Source organism: Strongylocentrotus purpuratus, unplaced genomic scaffold (assembly GCF_000002235.5).
Source record: "Strongylocentrotus purpuratus isolate Spur 01 unplaced genomic scaffold, Spur_5.0 spur5_scaffold_4, whole genome shotgun sequence".
NCBI lineage: Eukaryota > Metazoa > Echinodermata > Echinoidea > Camarodonta > Strongylocentrotidae > Strongylocentrotus > Strongylocentrotus purpuratus.
In genome coordinates this window covers 10,497,257-10,514,048 of record NW_022145610.1, presented here as the reverse complement: position 1 = coordinate 10,514,048, position 16,792 = coordinate 10,497,257, and the positions used below count along the sequence as shown (strand labels likewise).

General features: G+C 40.0%; 1 protein-coding gene across 3 annotated transcripts in view; it reads left to right on the top strand.

Moving 5' to 3' along the window:
- The first annotated feature begins 859 nt into the window (after positions 1-859).
- LOC586289 (mucin-19) overlaps positions 860-16,792 on the top strand; it is a 34,484-nt gene continuing 18,551 nt past the window's right edge. The window contains exons 1-11 of one of the 3 annotated variants that reach the window (XM_030997561.1): positions 860-1,202; positions 3,205-3,729; positions 4,000-4,125; positions 7,628-7,888; positions 9,117-9,380; positions 10,235-10,495; positions 12,415-12,678; positions 13,153-13,407; positions 14,090-14,341; positions 15,127-15,378; positions 16,183-16,434. In XM_030997561.1, coding sequence (XP_030853421.1) covers positions 1,148-1,202; positions 3,205-3,729; positions 4,000-4,125; positions 7,628-7,888; positions 9,117-9,380; positions 10,235-10,495; positions 12,415-12,678; positions 13,153-13,407; positions 14,090-14,341; positions 15,127-15,378; positions 16,183-16,434 — 2,767 coding nt within the window. In that variant the 5' untranslated portion in view covers positions 860-1,147. Of the gene's footprint in view, positions 1,203-3,204; positions 3,730-3,999; positions 4,126-7,627; positions 7,889-9,116; positions 9,381-10,234; positions 10,496-12,414; positions 12,679-13,152; positions 13,408-14,086; positions 14,342-15,126; positions 15,379-16,182; positions 16,435-16,792 lie in introns of all 3 variants that reach the window. The other 2 variants (XM_030997559.1, XM_030997560.1) reach the window with 2 other exon arrangements.

Genomic DNA, 16,792 nt, shown 5'->3' with positions numbered 1-16,792 from the left:
ATTATAAGTCGATTTGACAACCATTGTCGTTATTTTCCCACTTGAAGACAAGCGCGTAGCCAGGATTTCATTTTAGGGGGGGCGGTAGTGAGCACGCGAAGCGTGCGAATCACTTTAAGAGCGCGCGAAGCGCGCTCCCTAGGGGGGTGGGTGCAGGGAGGGGGGAGTTTCCCCCCTCCCGCGCGAAGCGCGGAAGCTTTGAAAGAAGACGATTCGTTGTACCTTTCTCGACTCATAATCCTTGTCTGAATTCAGTCCCTCCCCTCTCTCGCGCGAAGCTTTGACGTTTCATTAAATTATTAGAGAAAGAAGACGATTCGTTGTACCTCTCTCGACTCTTAATCCTTATCTGTATTCAGTCCCTCCCCTCTCTCACGCGAAGTTTTGACGTTTCATTAAATTATTAGAGAAAGAAGACGATTCGTTATACCTTTCTCGACTCTTAATCCTTGTCTGAATTCTGTTTCCCCCCCCCCCTCCCTCTCGCGCGAAGCTTTGACGTTTCATTAAATTATTAGAGAAAGAAGACGATTCGTTGTACCTTTTCTGACTCATATTTCTTAATTTGAACTCAGTTTCCCCCTTCCCGCGCGAAGCGCGGAAACTTTGACGATTCATTGTACCGTTCTCGACTCCTTTTCCCTTTTTCTTCCTACGTCCTCTTTCTTTTTTTTCTTCTCTTTCTCTCTCTTTTTTTTTTGGCCGGCGTTTTGGGGGGGGGCGACCGCCCCCACCGCCCCCCCCTGGCTACGCGCCTGCTTGAAGACATTTTCAAGCCCCACCCGTTGAATTTAACCTTTTCATTTGTTTGGCCTGCAAGTGGGACATAGGGTCTAGTACCTTTAAGAACAACGACGACGACGCGCCGAACTTGTGAACCTGAAAAGTACCTTTTTTTTTTTTTTGCCGAAAAAGACACCCTTTCAACGTTTTTTCTGAACGCGGTACGTGCGTAGCAGGCCAGTCGAATGTTGGGAGTGGCTGCGTGGAACCCGGAACAACCGACACCTTAATAATGGTAATCTAGCTGGCTAGGCTTTTCCTTCATTAACCAGTTTTATTAAGTGAACGTTCGATTGCTGTGGACTTTAAAAACAGAGACGGCCAAAGACACATTCATTTGATTGCGAGTGGACGAAATAACGACATGGATTTCAAATCCATCTCACGGCGTTTGCCATTGTTGGCCTCCGTATTATTGGGTAAGTTGTTCCGGATGAGCTGAGCTGCGCCGCCACCATCAACGCGATGAGCATGGCCAAGGCGCGGTTAAGTTGTTCCGGATGAGCTGAGCTGCGCCGCCACCATCAACGCGATGAGCATGGCCAAGGCGCGGTTTGTTCCTGGGGGACACAGCAGGTTCTTGCGGGGGTTCTTGAGACATGAAATGTTGTAAAAGTTAGTTACAATTTCTAGGGGGGCGATCGACCTTTGCAATATGGTGCTGGAAAAAATGAGAGAAAAGAGAGAAAAAATGAGAGAAAAGAGAGAAAAAAGAAAAAGTAAAACGAATGGAATAAGATAAAGAATAAATGAATGCCGGGAAGAAATAAAGGATATGGGGAAAATGAAAACCAAGGAAAAGAAACTACATACTATAGGGAAAAGAGAAACAGGTGAAAATGTGTTCAAATAAATAAATAAATATAATTATGAAGAAAAATAGAGAATGAAAGAAAAAGGGAAAGGAGCAAGATAACATTGATACCCATGTCTTCAATTTTGGTTTCTTATTTCCCTTATTTTTTTTCTAATCTTAAAATTTCTCTTCGGTTTCTTCCTTTTAAAAGGAGGGAGGGGGGCGTGGTCGATAGTTATTCGATATTTGAAGGTCTACAAAAACATTCCAACAAGGGTTATTACACCCGCTAAATTATTTCATCTAGGGCTATACTGCAAGAATCCGAACGCCCACAGATCCCTAGGCCTCGTGATGCAGGCGCGGATCAAGGATTTCTTAGGGGTGAGGGTCCAATTTTTTTTCATTTTGCTCCCGATAATTTGAAACTCGCGTCGGCCGAAAATGCGCTCAGTTGGGGGGGTAGTGAGCACATTTTTTTTTTTTTTGCTCCCAAAAATTCACTGTTGGGGGGTTGGGGGGTTGGGGGAGGGGGGTAGTGAGCATATTTTTTTTGGCCCTAAAAAATGTACACCCCCCTCTTGAGCGCCAGGGGGGGGGGGGTCCCAACTCCCAAAAAAGGTCAATTTAACTGTAAATTTTTACACATTTTTTTTTCCAGGGGATCCGCCACTGTCGTGATGATATTAAACAAAGAGAAGAAACTAGTACAGTAGCCTAACGGGAGAATGGAAAAACATTTGTGACAATTAAATCGATCAATATATCAACTTTTTCTTTTATGCTTTCATTTTTCATCCATTCATTCATGCTTTCATTCACGCATCAATCTTTAACAAAAATATTAGGCGGGCATGCAAGCATTTAAAAAAAAAATATTGACCGGTAAGCGGGCATGGCTAAAATCAGGACTTCAATTTCGACCAATCAGATGACTAGATTTATTCAACATACTAAAGAGAGTGTTAACTATACATCTATGTAATGTAAAAGAGTTGTATGGAATATTATGCCCTTCTTGCACTCAGCAGACGATATAATTTACATGTCATATGTTTGTTACTGGTAGATGGTCTTGAATAGCATTCAAAATATTTGGATAAAATCCAAGATATTGTCTTTAAAAAAGATACCAGTATTTGGAAAAGGTATATATATATATATATACTAAACTAGAATGATATTGACATTGTTGTACATACATGCCCACCAGTGTATGGCCAGCAGTACGTGCCAATGCAATATTTTCAAAATCATAGAAGTATTATATGGCTCCATTGTAAGTGCAGAATTTGCAGAATTTTTATTGAGCGGCCCATTGTGTACTGTACTGACGTAATTCATTCATATGAGGGTCGATCATGCCCAACTTGATTTTAATAAATCAACCTTTCTGACTAATGTTTATTAACTGTTTTCACTGTTAAGAGTAGAATCGTATCGGAGTGTGTGTTTTTGTTTGTATATACATGTAGGTTTATTCAAATGAAAATATCAGCAGCGTACATGCATGTACAGTTATTTGTGTAAGATTTTATGAGTCCACTTTTTGGCTAAAGAAATGATATTTTGACTGTAAAATCTTTACATATATTTTTTTGTCTTTATTCTCATCTATACCATAGGGCTGGTGCTTCATACAGTCTTATCACAGACTGAAGGACCACAGAGCCTAGTCTTCTTCAACGGAACAGCCACCGTTGAAACCAACACAATATTTTCTGCTCAAGGACAGATAACGTTACAATTCAGGACTTGCACTGGCGGCGAGCTTTTCTCGCAGACTAATGGTGATCAGACCATCGCAGTGAGCATAAACGAAACAGGCTCCATCCGCATCCGCTGGAACAGTGGTTCGGGCACGAAAGAGACTGCTGTAGGTGAAGGGTTCAACGACAACCTGTGGACGATTATTGATTTTGTGTACGTTGGAAATTCTTTGGTGCTGAGGGTACGGGATGAGGCCATCGAGCTGGCGACGTTCATTAAGAACCCAACGCTTCTGGATCTGGCTTTGTCTCCGGTGATGGTCCTTGGAACGGGCTTTACAGGATGCATGGAGGAGATAGTGGGGATCGATTTTGCCAACGCAGTGTCCTGGTCGAACGCGAGATGGGGAGTCTGCCCTCTTGATCAAGACATCGGATGTGGTAAGTGCCAGAGCACCAGTTTGGTTCAAAACCTATAGGTATACTGATAGAATAAAAACCAAATGGACAAATTCAAAATTGTGTTAACGATCACCATTTGCAGCAAGAAACTTTTACAGATTGAAAAAGAAAAAAGATTTTTTGGGTTAAAAAACCACTCATGAAGTTTTGTGGCAAGACCCCCCCCCCCCAAAAAAAAAAAAAAAAAAGATATAGGAATGTGCTGCGTTTGACTTATAATAGAATGAAATTTGCTTCCAAACTTTCAAGGACCTCAAGACCGCCCTTGTGCCATTCAGCCGTGTCTTAACAATGGTGTATGCAGCAGTGATGGTATCGGATTCACCTGCCAGTGCACTTCAAGATACAGCGGCACCACCTGTGAAAATGATCTAGGTAAGTCACCATGCTGTCCAAAGAACCTCTTGTATTTTGAGAGACTGCTGAATCCGAAAGACTGACTTGTACAGTGTGCTTGCTGAGGATTAGCTTATACCTGACTCAGTCACTGTACAAGGTACATCGTATGAACTGTCCAGTCTGAAGACTTCATTAACTTTAATACATGGACATGCACGCCCTGTACTGTATCTCCAGACATTCTTGACCATTGGTGTGGGCAAGTCCAAGATATTTGGTCATTTGTTCCGTGCATCACCGAGTATTGTAGAGTTCTGAACATAAATAGACTTTAAATGTGTCTTTTCACTTCGTATTTGGAGGTGTCGTGGTCTAGTGGATCGGTATGTCACCGGACTGTTGATCACAAGGTTAGCAGTTCGAGTCCTGCGGCAGCTAGCACTAATGTCCTTTGGCAATTAGACATTAATCTACACATTTGCCACACTCCACCCAGCGGTGGTAAATGGGTACCTGGCAGGAATTAATTCCTTGAAATGCTAGAGTGTCATAATGGCAGCCATGCCAAAGCCGGCCAGGTATATAATTTTGAAGCGTCAGGAGTTTCAAATCTGACAGATATGAGCGCTATATAATCCCACTATTATTAGAAGTATCATTATTTTATCTGATGAAGCTTTAATAGGGCTTTTAACTTAATACAATGATCAGGTATGCTGAACTCTGAGATGTAGTCTGTGATGTGTGATTTTATTTATGCTGATTATTAAGCATTAATTGGCCTAAAAGAGTTTATTTAGAAATCACTAAATAGAGCCTGTGCTTGTAGAATTATATCAGGTTGTCCGTCCGTCCGATGGACAGATTACCATCAAACGCAGGACATGCATGTATCTTGCTGAGCCAATGAACTGATTAGATTTTAGGGTCATGAGGCCAAAGGTCATGGGGCTCATTATATATGCAAAAATAGCTTGTGATCGCATTATTATTAAAACGATAATTTATTGTCATGTAAAAATACATAAAATTTGCCTTCTGACATTTAAAGGTGCTATACATGTACATACATATATAAATATTTAAATACATTCAAAATAATTACATTTTACCATAACATTCACTATCATCACAATTTTAAGAAGGTTGCGCATGCATTAAAAGAATAAGATAAAACTGAGAAAAAGGCAGTGCAGTTTAAAAAGCTTGTTTTGTTTTGTTATTGATCTCGTCCATCCAGGCACTTCCACGCTGGAACACGTACCTCTCCAGCTATCACGCATCAACACACATACACACACCCCTACACCCACACACCGCTTACACACGCACAATATACCCGTACACGCCCTGCACATACACGGACACTGTAATCAACATGAGAAGTGCTCCGGCATAGAAATGCCTGGATGGAGATGATAGACAATAAATTATCTGAGTATAAAATAGCTATTACGCAAAGGCAACTTTGAAAGAAGAGAGAAGAGAAAGGAAGAAAGAGAGAAGAGAAAGGAAGAAAGAGAGAAGAAGAAGAGACATTCATGCTCATTACAAATTACTATTAAAGCTGGGGTGTACATGGAGGGCAGTGTAATGCATTTGCGATGACAGATGAGTTATTTGTTATTGTTTTGTTTCCTTTTTCTTTAAAAAATATTATATATTCAGTATATGATAACAAAACCAAATCATTTTATTGCAGAATTTAAATATTTGTGTTCATTATCAAAAGAAAACCTAAACACTGCTATGCATTGGAAATAACAGTGAGCACAGCTCATCTGTTAAATTCACTGTTGAAAGCTTTGCATGCTGCAATAAAAAATGACTGCATGTCTATCTCTTAGTCCTCTTTTTTGGCAATCTATAATCCTATCAGATCTGTTTACAAACACCTCATCATGGAGTGGGTGCGATTCATCTTTCATTATGATATCAAGCATGGTCAAGAGGGCTCATTGTACAATGTCTTCTAATTGTTGCATGGGTATTCCAATAATTCTACTGGCTTGTGATACAACCCTTGTCAGTTTAGACTTATTTTCCCCTGTTAAACCACTGAACCAAGCTACTGAAGAGGAACTAGACAGACTGGACAACACTTTGATAAAAGAGAGCAAGTGTTCAACTCCTAACGTTAAATGATCTGAGTTTTCTAAGGAAATACAATCGCTGGTTTCCTTTTGACTGAATTTTCTTAGTATTTTCGTCCCTTTTCAGATTGTCATCTACAATTGCTCCAAGATTTATATACTCTGACACTTCTCCAATGGAAATCTCCTCATGTTCCCCTATTCCAGTTTTACGAAAGTCAAAAGTCATCTCTTTGGTTTTGCTAGTGTTCAGAAACAGTGATGTCTGTTTACACCACTCCATAAACTTATCAACACCCTCCGATGGACGGATTACCATCAAACTTGAGACATGTACATGTATGTATGTGTCTTGCAAAGCCAATGAACTGATTAGATTTTGGGTCATGAGGTCAAAGATAAAAAGGTCATACATGTATATGAAAAATTGCTTGTAATCATGATATTCTGAGAACCTGTTAATGGATTACAATTAAAGTTGAATTCAAAAAATTGCTTCAGTTTTGGTTTGTGAAATCACTCTATGGCGCAGTCGAAGTAATAATTAACTCCTTCTGTGCAGTGTGTAGCCAATCTTGCTGTAGACCTTGACTCACAAAGTCAAACAGTGTGTTTGAACTAAGAATGTTTAACTTTTGTCTATTATTCTGAAACAGAAGTGGCAATACTTTCTGATTATTACCCGGCTTTAGCATGGCTGCCATTATGGTGCTCTAGCATTTTAAGGAATTAATTCCTGCCAGGTACCCATTTACATCACCTGGGTTGAGTGTGGCAAATTTAGATCAATGTCTTGCCAAAGGTCATTAGTCCCGCGGCGGGACAATCATTTAGCAACTCATGCAGGAAAAGTTAACATCTTGATATTTGATTTAATAAATAAATTGCTTTTAAATTCCAGTCATTGTCACCAGAAACTTGGTGGCCTTGGGTTAGTGATCATTGATTAAAGTCATGCCAGTGGATAATCAGAATCCTAATCCTAATCATGCCTTGCCTTACTGGAAAAAATCTATTTCTTCCTATCCAACTTTTATGTCATAATTGAAGATAATTTTGAAGGTAATTTTTGTCGCTTCCTTTAATTACCAGTCGTACGGATACACTCAAGTTACTGAATTAATTTCTACTTTGCCAACCCGCTAGAATCTTAAGTTCTTGCATTGTTCCCCAGCATTTTTGTTAAAAGTTGTTTACAAATGCGTAGTGAAAATACTGACTTTAAACACAATCTTTGGTAAATATAAAGTTTGTCAAACACAAGAATATAGAGCAACATGATGTACAATTTTGCATGTGGACATTAAGGCTGTAATGGTGTGCTGGGGCACTCTATAAACACAATACACGCACCCCCGGTCCAGTGAGTAAACCATTCAAATACAGTACATTACTGTCTTCTTGTTTGTAACAATTAATTGCATTATTTCATTTTTCTGCCAAAGGTGGTGATGCCACTCCTCCAGTTTTGTCCGGTTGCCCAGGAACAATAGCTCTGCAGGTGCCTGATGGTACCCCGTCAGCTGTTGCAACTTGGACACCACCGACAGCCACAGATAGTCAGGGCACGGCCAGTGTCCTCTCCAATGGAAACAACCCTGGAAGTTCTTATCCAGTAGGCTCTACCACCGTGATATATACAGCCAAAGATGAAGCTGGCCTGCAGTCTAAATGTGCCTTTAACATCCTTGTTACCTCCGGAGGAGGTAACCCCACTACTTTCTATGCTTGTGTTCAAACATTGTAACATGTATGGGGTAATTAACAGCTGTATTAAGGGGTTAGGAGCTGTATAGATGTTTTTTTATTTAAAGACCGTCAATACTACTGGGCCAGAAGGGATTAGACCACACAGCAAGGTCACTGACAGGTGGCTATCTCATTAACTCAGCTCTCAACTAACTTAAAAAAAGAGGATCATGGGGACAAACAGGCACTGATTGGGGAAGTTTTCTATATAGAGGGAGCAAGTAGCTTCAAGTAGGACAGTGGGGCTTTAAAACTGCTAGACTACGTCTTGAGCACAGTAAAGAATTGGCTCTGGCTGTGTTATGATATGATATCATGATAGTATTAAAGTAATAAATCAAAATGGACTTATTTACCTAGGGTAGAGACATCAGTATTAATACTGCTCTTCCTGTGGTCCCTGCAATTATGGTGGACAGGTACCACTTTGATGCACCTGAGTCTACAAGGATAAATATGGGCAAAACACCTTGTCCATCAAAGATGTAAGCACTGAAACCAGACCCTCTTGTTTTAATAATTTAGAGCCTTCACCAATATACCACAGTGGTCCTACTTGTAACCATCATTGTATGGATCATTTTCAGTTACATTTACAATGTATTTGTACCATTGCTGTTGTGTTTCTAGCATCTGTGATTAACATAGTGACAACAAGAAAAATTAGAATATGTAATGGGTATGTTGCTCAGTTTTTATTGTTTGGATTAAAGTAGCCAACACTCTGGGATATTGTAGATTTAGCTCTACTATAAGTAGTAACTCAAATATGTTAGGTAATTTATCTCATGCAATTATTATATGTAACAGTACTTGAGTGATTTTTAACTCATTTTCAACTTTTTTTGACCCATTCCAGTGGTTGCATTATATATATTTTTTTCTCTTTTTTTAATAATTTGTTATATTTTTTTAAAATTATCGAATGGAATGATGATCATGATGAAGATGATGATGATATTAATAATGACAATGATAATGATGATGATAAAATTAGAATACTATTAATAATAAAAATAACAATACTGAACAGTGATAATAATAATAATGATATTAATGATGATGATAATAATAATAATAATATTAATAATAATATTGATAATAATATTGATAATGATATTAATAATAATGGTAATAAAAATAATGATGATAATGATATCTTTGATGTATCTCTCATTGTTACAGGGGGAGCTGTGGTGGATGGCATTCCACCGGTGTTATATAATTGCACCTATGCAGTCTTTGGTCAATTAATTAATAATAGTGAATTGGTCTCTGTATCATGGGAGTTACCCTCTGCTACTGATGACGGAGTTGTGATAGATTTCACCATTGGATTAACGTTCACAAGTGCTTTTTTCCCAGAGGGTAGAACTGGACCTTTTAGTTGGAGGTTTAGTGACGCTGCAGGAAATGAAGTCACTTGTGAGCTGTACATTTTTGCTGCAGGTAAAGATGTTTTGAATGTCAATAATAATAATTATAATAATAATAGCGAAAACTTATAGAGTGCACACACCGTCCCGGAAAAACAACCACAAAAGATAATTACCACCCCCCCCTCCTCCCCAAGGACAATTACCCCCTCAAGGACAATTACCACTTAGGGCAATTACTCCCCTGAGGACAATTGCCCCCCCCAGGACAGATGTGACGATCTGACACATTGGTAGGAGGTGTAAAGGCTACTAGCTATCCCATGCATGGACCCACATTCCTTCAAAAACTTGCACATTATCTGCCTCTCTACTACACATTTCTCTTATCTATGATTTATGCAACACCTGGCTTTTGCTGTTCTCACAAAGCTAAGTACTTCTGGTTTCAACTTTGACAACTATTTCAAATTTCATTATGCTCAAGACTTTCACAAACTTGTTTTTCAATTTGTCCTGCTTTTATCAAAACCAACATGTTATCAAGGTGCACCTCCCCTTTATTGACCAGGAGGTAATTTTCCGGGGGGGGGGGGGGGGGGGGGGGGCAGTTGTCCGTCGGGGGGGGGGGGGTAGTTGTCCTTGAGAGTAATTGTCCGCAGGTTAATTTTCTTACTGGTAATTGGCCAGGGGCGTCATTGTCCTAGAACTGGAATTTTGTTGTAGAGTCTGTCTCAAGATACCTACGGAACGGTAAGGTTTAAACCATAAGGGTTATTCTAGTGGTAAAAAAAGTGATATTTGTTAGTTTTCATCCCGTTCAGAATGAAATGCTCACTTGTTGTTGGTGATGACCTCTCAACAACAAATGATTTTGGGGAGTAAAAAGCTCAGATTAGAATTAGTATCCTTGAATGAATTTTGCAGTTGCTCGCACGGACACCACTCCTCCAAGTGTGACCTCCTGCCCAGGCGATGTAACTGCAGCTTCTTCCGATGGCTTGCCAGTTCCTGTCACATGGACAGAGCCCACGGCTTCTGATGGACAAACTGCAGTATTGACCATTTCATCTACTCGTAATACGGGAGATTCATTTGGCGTTGGAACAACTCCAGTGAGATACATCTTCATTGATGATCAGGCAAACACTGCCAACTGTGATTTCAATGTCATTGTGACCGTTGGTGGTGCGTATTAAAGTCTTCCAAATTTTACTTTAGTTCTCAGTGTAGGCAGGGTTTACAGCACCATCTGTGGCAATATGAAGCATGAGGGATCGAGTTCATTAAAAATAATCTAAGGGCAAATTCTCCTGAACGAAGTTTCTCAAAAACTATAAAATTTGTTAACCCCCACCCCCACCCAAAAAAATTACCCAGCCCCCCAGATGTTGTGATACTATTGTTCACTACATTCGGACCAAGAGTGATAAATGACTTGCTTTAATAGATACATCAGTACAGTTCATGACCAATGTTCAGATACCTACTGTGATGTAAAGATATGCAAAAGAAGAAATCCACTATAGAATTTGATTAATATACAAATCTTTCTTGAAATACTGCAACTAAGGTACTCTGAAATGTAAAAGCAAGTTAGATTCATTAGAAATGTTAACCTCTTGTGCAGCAGCAGAACTGATTAGTGTGCATCAGCTATTTATTGGCAAAGACAAGGTATTTTGTCCCATATAACGACCAACATTGTATATTTGAAATCTATATTCAGTTAAAAGCCCTACAATTAATTGCTTGAACCAAACCAAATATCGAGAAAAATAATAGATTCAAGTTTTATTACATCCTTAATTTCATGAAACTTGGCAATGTATGGGACAAAGAATGACCAAATACCTTGGACTTGTCCTATTATACATTGTATGATGAATGGGTAGTACTGCTTGGGGGAAGGCAGTCTTTATCCAATCATGTTTGTATGATATCAACCATCAGTGAAAGATGTCAGCAATGTTCAAAAAATATTGAGTTAATTGCTCAATCATACTCGAGCTTTGATCATTCTGTAAACGAGCTGTTTGCGAGAACTGTAGCCTTAAAGTTGAACCCTTGTGCAGCCATGCAGATTCAGATCAGCTGCAGAATGTTTCACCAGGCATCAGTATAACGTAGACACATTTAGGGTTAAGGTTACAGTTACGATAAAGGGTCAGGACCAGAGTCAGGGTTATACAGTCAAGGTCAGAGTTAGGGTAAGGACCAGAGTCGGGGGTTATAGTCAAGGTCAGAGTTATATAGGGTTAGGTATAGGCCTAGTTCGGACCAGAGTCAGGATTGCAGTCAAGGTCAGAGTTATATAGGGTTAGGTATAGGCCTAGTTCGGACCAGAGTCAGTGTTGCAGTCAAGGTCAGAGTTAGCTAGGTAAGGTATAGGCCTAGTTAGGACCAGATCAGGGTTGCAGTCAAGGTCAGAGCTAGGGTTAGGTATAGGCCTAGTTAGGACCAGAGTCAGGGTTGCAGTCAAGGTCAGAGCTAGGGTTAGGTATAGGCCTAGTTAGGACCAGAGTCAGGTGTACAGTCAAGGTCAGAGTTTGGGCTAGGACCAGAGTCACTGCAGAACTACCAAGTGTCACGCATTAGGCGTGACATCACACATTTCAAGGGTCTGAAAACGGCTCTCACGCACGGCGCGCACGCTAGATTAAAAAAACCGCCATACCTATACGTGTGTTATACCCTCACACGCGCGCTTGCGCGCCAAAAAATGAAAATGTCACGCATTGCCGATCTTTTACCTTGGCGTCTCGGGGTCAGGGTAACAGTCAAGGTCAGAGTAAGGGCTGGGACCAGAGTCTGGGTTACAGTCAAGGTCAGAGTTAGGGTATAGGACTAGTCCTATAGTTAGGACCAGAGTCAGGTTTACAGTTAAGGTCAGAGTTAGGGCTAGGACCAGAGTCAGGGTTACAGTTAAGGTCAGAGTTAGGGTTAGGATTAGAGTTAGGGTGAATGTTGGGTCCTAGGGTCAGGTTAGGGTTTATGGTTTATTAAGCTTTCCTCAAAATCCATACTACATTCGATCGAGTTCTTAAGATTTTTGTCTCATATCATTCATATTCATTGTTCATTTGTCCACTTTTTTCTTTCTTCAGCTGTTGATACCAACCCCCCAGTGATCACTGGATGCCCATCAACGATTGTTCTGTCAGCTCCAGCAGGAGCAACATCTGCTACAGCCACATGGATACCACCAGAAGCATCCGATGCCGAAACGTCCGCCGAAACGTCTGTGACAATCATCAGTGATGCAAACCCTGGTATATCTGTGCCAGTGGGAGGAAACCGCTTAGTCACTTACACAGCCAGTGACGTCAATGGCCTCCAAGCAATCTGCTCTTTCAATATAATCGTGTCAGGTACTATTACCCTCCTGGAGGTGCATGGGTCCTCAGAAACAGTTTCTTTTCTTCAGGATGAAACCAATAAAGCAATGATGTTTTGGGAAATTATGCTGAAAATCAGCCAGATTGAAGATATAATTTTGTATTATGGATGCAAGAAACTATATTTTATTGGATCATGTTTTGTTTTGTTTTGGGCAGAATGAATACTATCAAAACATTGAGGATGACTCGATTGGATACATGTTAACATGCATTATCTACACCAGTACTTATTCAACACCCTATGGTACATAGGAATTAAATGTACAACATTCATGTATCCCATTATTAAAAAAAATCCTTTACAGAAGTTCAATATTTTTTTTTTCTTTCAATATACATGTATAGTATTCTCTCTCTCTCTCTCTCTCTCACACAACACACACTCTCTCACACACACACACTCACACACCCATTCTGTTTTTCAATGTTTTTATCATAATCAAGGAACTGTTGGAAACCAGGCACCGCAGCTTTTCAATTGTCCAGCATCTGCTTCTGGAGTTTTAATTCCACCAGCAAACTCAGTTGCTGTTTTCTGGACACCACCCACTGCAACCGATGATTCTGGCACACCAGCAATAACAAGTACTTTCCAACCTGGCAGTCAGTTTTTTGTTGGTGTAACTCCTGTTACGTACACAGCAAGGGATGCAGCTGGGCTGGCAACTAGCTGTTCCTTCCAGGTCACAGTTACACAAGGTTTGTATAGACCATGATTGTTATGTATTCAATATGTAAGCCAGCTATGATTTTGTCATTTTGTGACCCATTCTTTAACCCAATTCCTATAGAACCAGGTGGTCTCTTTATCAAGCCAACGGGAATAAAAGAACAGGAAATGGTTGAACCTAGAGCAATTCTCACCGCCTCGTCTGTTGACTTACAGACAGTCATTGTAAGGTAGTCTAACAACCCTCCTGGAGGTGCATGGGTCCTCAGAAACAGTTTCTTTTCTTCAGGATGAAACCAATAAAGCAATGATGTTTTGGGAAATTATGCTGAAAATCAGCCAGATTGAAGATATAATTTTGTATTATGGATGCAAGAAACTATATTTTATTGGATCATGTTTTGTTTTGTTTTGGGCAGAATGAATACTATCAAAACATTGAGGATGACTCGATTGGATACATGTTAACATGCATTATCTACACCAGTACTTATTCAACACCATATGGTACATAGGAATTAAATGTACAACATTCATGTATCCCATTATTAAAAAAATCCTTTGCAGAAGTTCAATATTTGTTTTTTCTCTCAATATACATGTATAGTATTCTCTCTCTCTCTCTCTCTCTCTCACACAACACACACTCTCTCACACACACACACTCACACACCCATTCTGTTTTTCAATGTTTTTATCATAATCAAGGAACTGTTGGAAACCAGGCACCGCAGCTTTTCAATTGTCCAGCATCTGCTTCTGGAGTTTTAATTCCACCAGCAAACTCAGTTGCTGTTTTCTGGACACCACCCACTGCAACCGATGATTCTGGCACACCAGCAATAACAAGTACTTTCCAACCTGGCAGTCAGTTTTTTGTTGGTGTAACTCCTGTTACGTACACAGCAAGGGATGCAGCTGGGCTGGCAACTAGCTGTTCCTTCCAGGTCACAGTTACACAAGGTTTGTATAGACCATGATTGTTATGTATTCAATATGTAAGCCAGCTATGATTTTGTCATTTTGTGACCCATTCTTTAACCCAATTCCTATAGAACCAGGTGGTCTCTTTATCAAGCCAACGGGAATAAAAGAACAGGAAATGGTTGAACCTAGAGCATGTCTCACCGCCTCGTCTGTTGACTTACAGACAGTCATTGTAAGGTAGTCTAACAACCCTCCTGGAGGTGCATGGGTCCTCAGAAACAGTTTCTTTTCTTCAGGATGAAACCAATAAAGCAATGATGTTTTGGGAAATTATGCTGAAAATTAGCCAGATTGAAGATAATTTTGTGTTATGGATGCAAGAAACTATTTTATTGATCATGTTTTGTTTTGATTTAGGCAGAATGAATACTATCAAAACATTGAGGATGACTCGATTGGATACATGTCAACATGCATTATATACACTAGGGCAGCGTTTCTCGAAACCGTCATAACTACAAGTTCACCGACATCCCATCGAAACGCGTGTTAAACTTAAAACACGCGTTTCAATGGGATGTCGGTGAACTTGTAGTTATGACGGTTTCGAGAAACGCTACCGGGTACTAATTGAACACCATATGGTACATGTACATAGGCATTAAGTGCACGACATTCATGTATCCCATTATTAAAAAAAATCCTTTGCAGAAGTTCATGTTCACATGAAATACATGTATAGTATTCTATCTCTCTCTCTCACACACACACACACACGCACACACACCTTTTCTCTTTTCAATGTTTTTATCATAATCAAGCTGTTGGAAACCAGGCACCGCAGCTTTTCAATTGTCCAGAATCTGCTTCTGGAGTTTCAATTCCACCAGCAAACTCAGTTGCTGTTTCCTGGACACCACCCACTGCAACCGATGATTCTGGCACACCAGTACTAACAAGTTCTTTTCAACCTGGCAGTCAGTTTTTTGTTGGTGTAACTCCTGTTACATACACAGCAAGGGATGCAGCTGGGCTGGCAACTAGCTGTTCCTTCCAGGTCACAGTTACACAAGGTTTGTATAGACCATGATTGTTATGTATTCAATATGTAAGCCAGCTATGATTTTGTCATTTTGTGACCCATTCTTTAACCCAATTCCTATAGAACCAGGTGGTCTCTTTATCAAGCCAACGGGAATAAAAGAACAGGAAATGGTTGAACCTAGAGCATGTCTCACCGCCTCGTCTGTTGACTTACAGACAGTCATTGTAAGGTAGTCTCACCATCACAATAAGGTACCATAACCCTCCTGGAGGTGCATGGGTCCTCAGAAACAGTTTCTTTTCTTCAGGATGAAACCAATAAAGCAATGATGTTTTGGGAAATTATGCTGAAAATTAGCCAGATTGAAGATAATTTTGTGTTATGGATGCAAGAAACTATTTTATTGATCATGTTTTGTTTTGATTTAGGCAGAATGAATACTATCAAAACATTGAGGATGACTCGATTGGATACATGTCAACATGCATTATATACACCAGGGCAGCGTTTCTCGAAACCGTCATAACTACAAGTTCACCGACATCCCATCGAAACGCGTGTTAAACTTAAAACACGCGTTTCAATGGGATGTCGGTGAACTTGTAGTTATGACGGTTTCGAGAAACGCTACCCGGTACTAATTGAACACCATATGGTACATGTACATAGGCATTAAGTGTACAACATTCATGTATCCCATTATTAAAAAAAATCCTTTGCAGAAGTTCATGTTCACATGAAATACATCTATAGTATTCTATCTCTCTCTCTCACACACACACACACACACACACACACCTTTTCTCTTTTCAATGTTTTTATCATAATCAAGCTGTTGGAAACCAGGCACCGCAGCTTTTCAATTGCCCAGCATCTGCTTCTGGAGTTTTAATTCCACCAGCAAACTCAGTTGCTGTTTCCTGGACACCACCCACTGCAACCGATGATTCTGGCACACCAGTACTAACAAGTACTATCCAACCTGGCAGTCAGTTTGTTGTTGGTGTTACTCCTGTTACGTACTCAGCAAGGGATGCAGCTGGGCTGGCAACTAGCTGTTCCTTCCAGGTCACAGTTACACAAGGTTTGTATAGACCATGATTGTTATGTATTCAATATGTAAGCCAGCTATGATTTTGTCATTTTGTGACCCATTCTTTAACCCAATTCCTATAGAACCAGGTGGTCTCTTTATCAAGCCAACGGGAATAAAAGAACAGGAAATGGTTGAACCTAGAGCATGTCTCACCGCCTCGTCTGTTGACTTACAGACAGTCATTGTAAGGTAGTCTCACCATCACAATAAGGTACCATAACCCTCCTGGAGGTGCATGGGTCCTCAGAAACAGTTTCTTTTCTTCAGGATGAAACCAATAAAGCAATGATGTTTTGGGAAATTATGCTGAAAATTAGCCAGATTGAAGATAATTTTGTGTTATGGA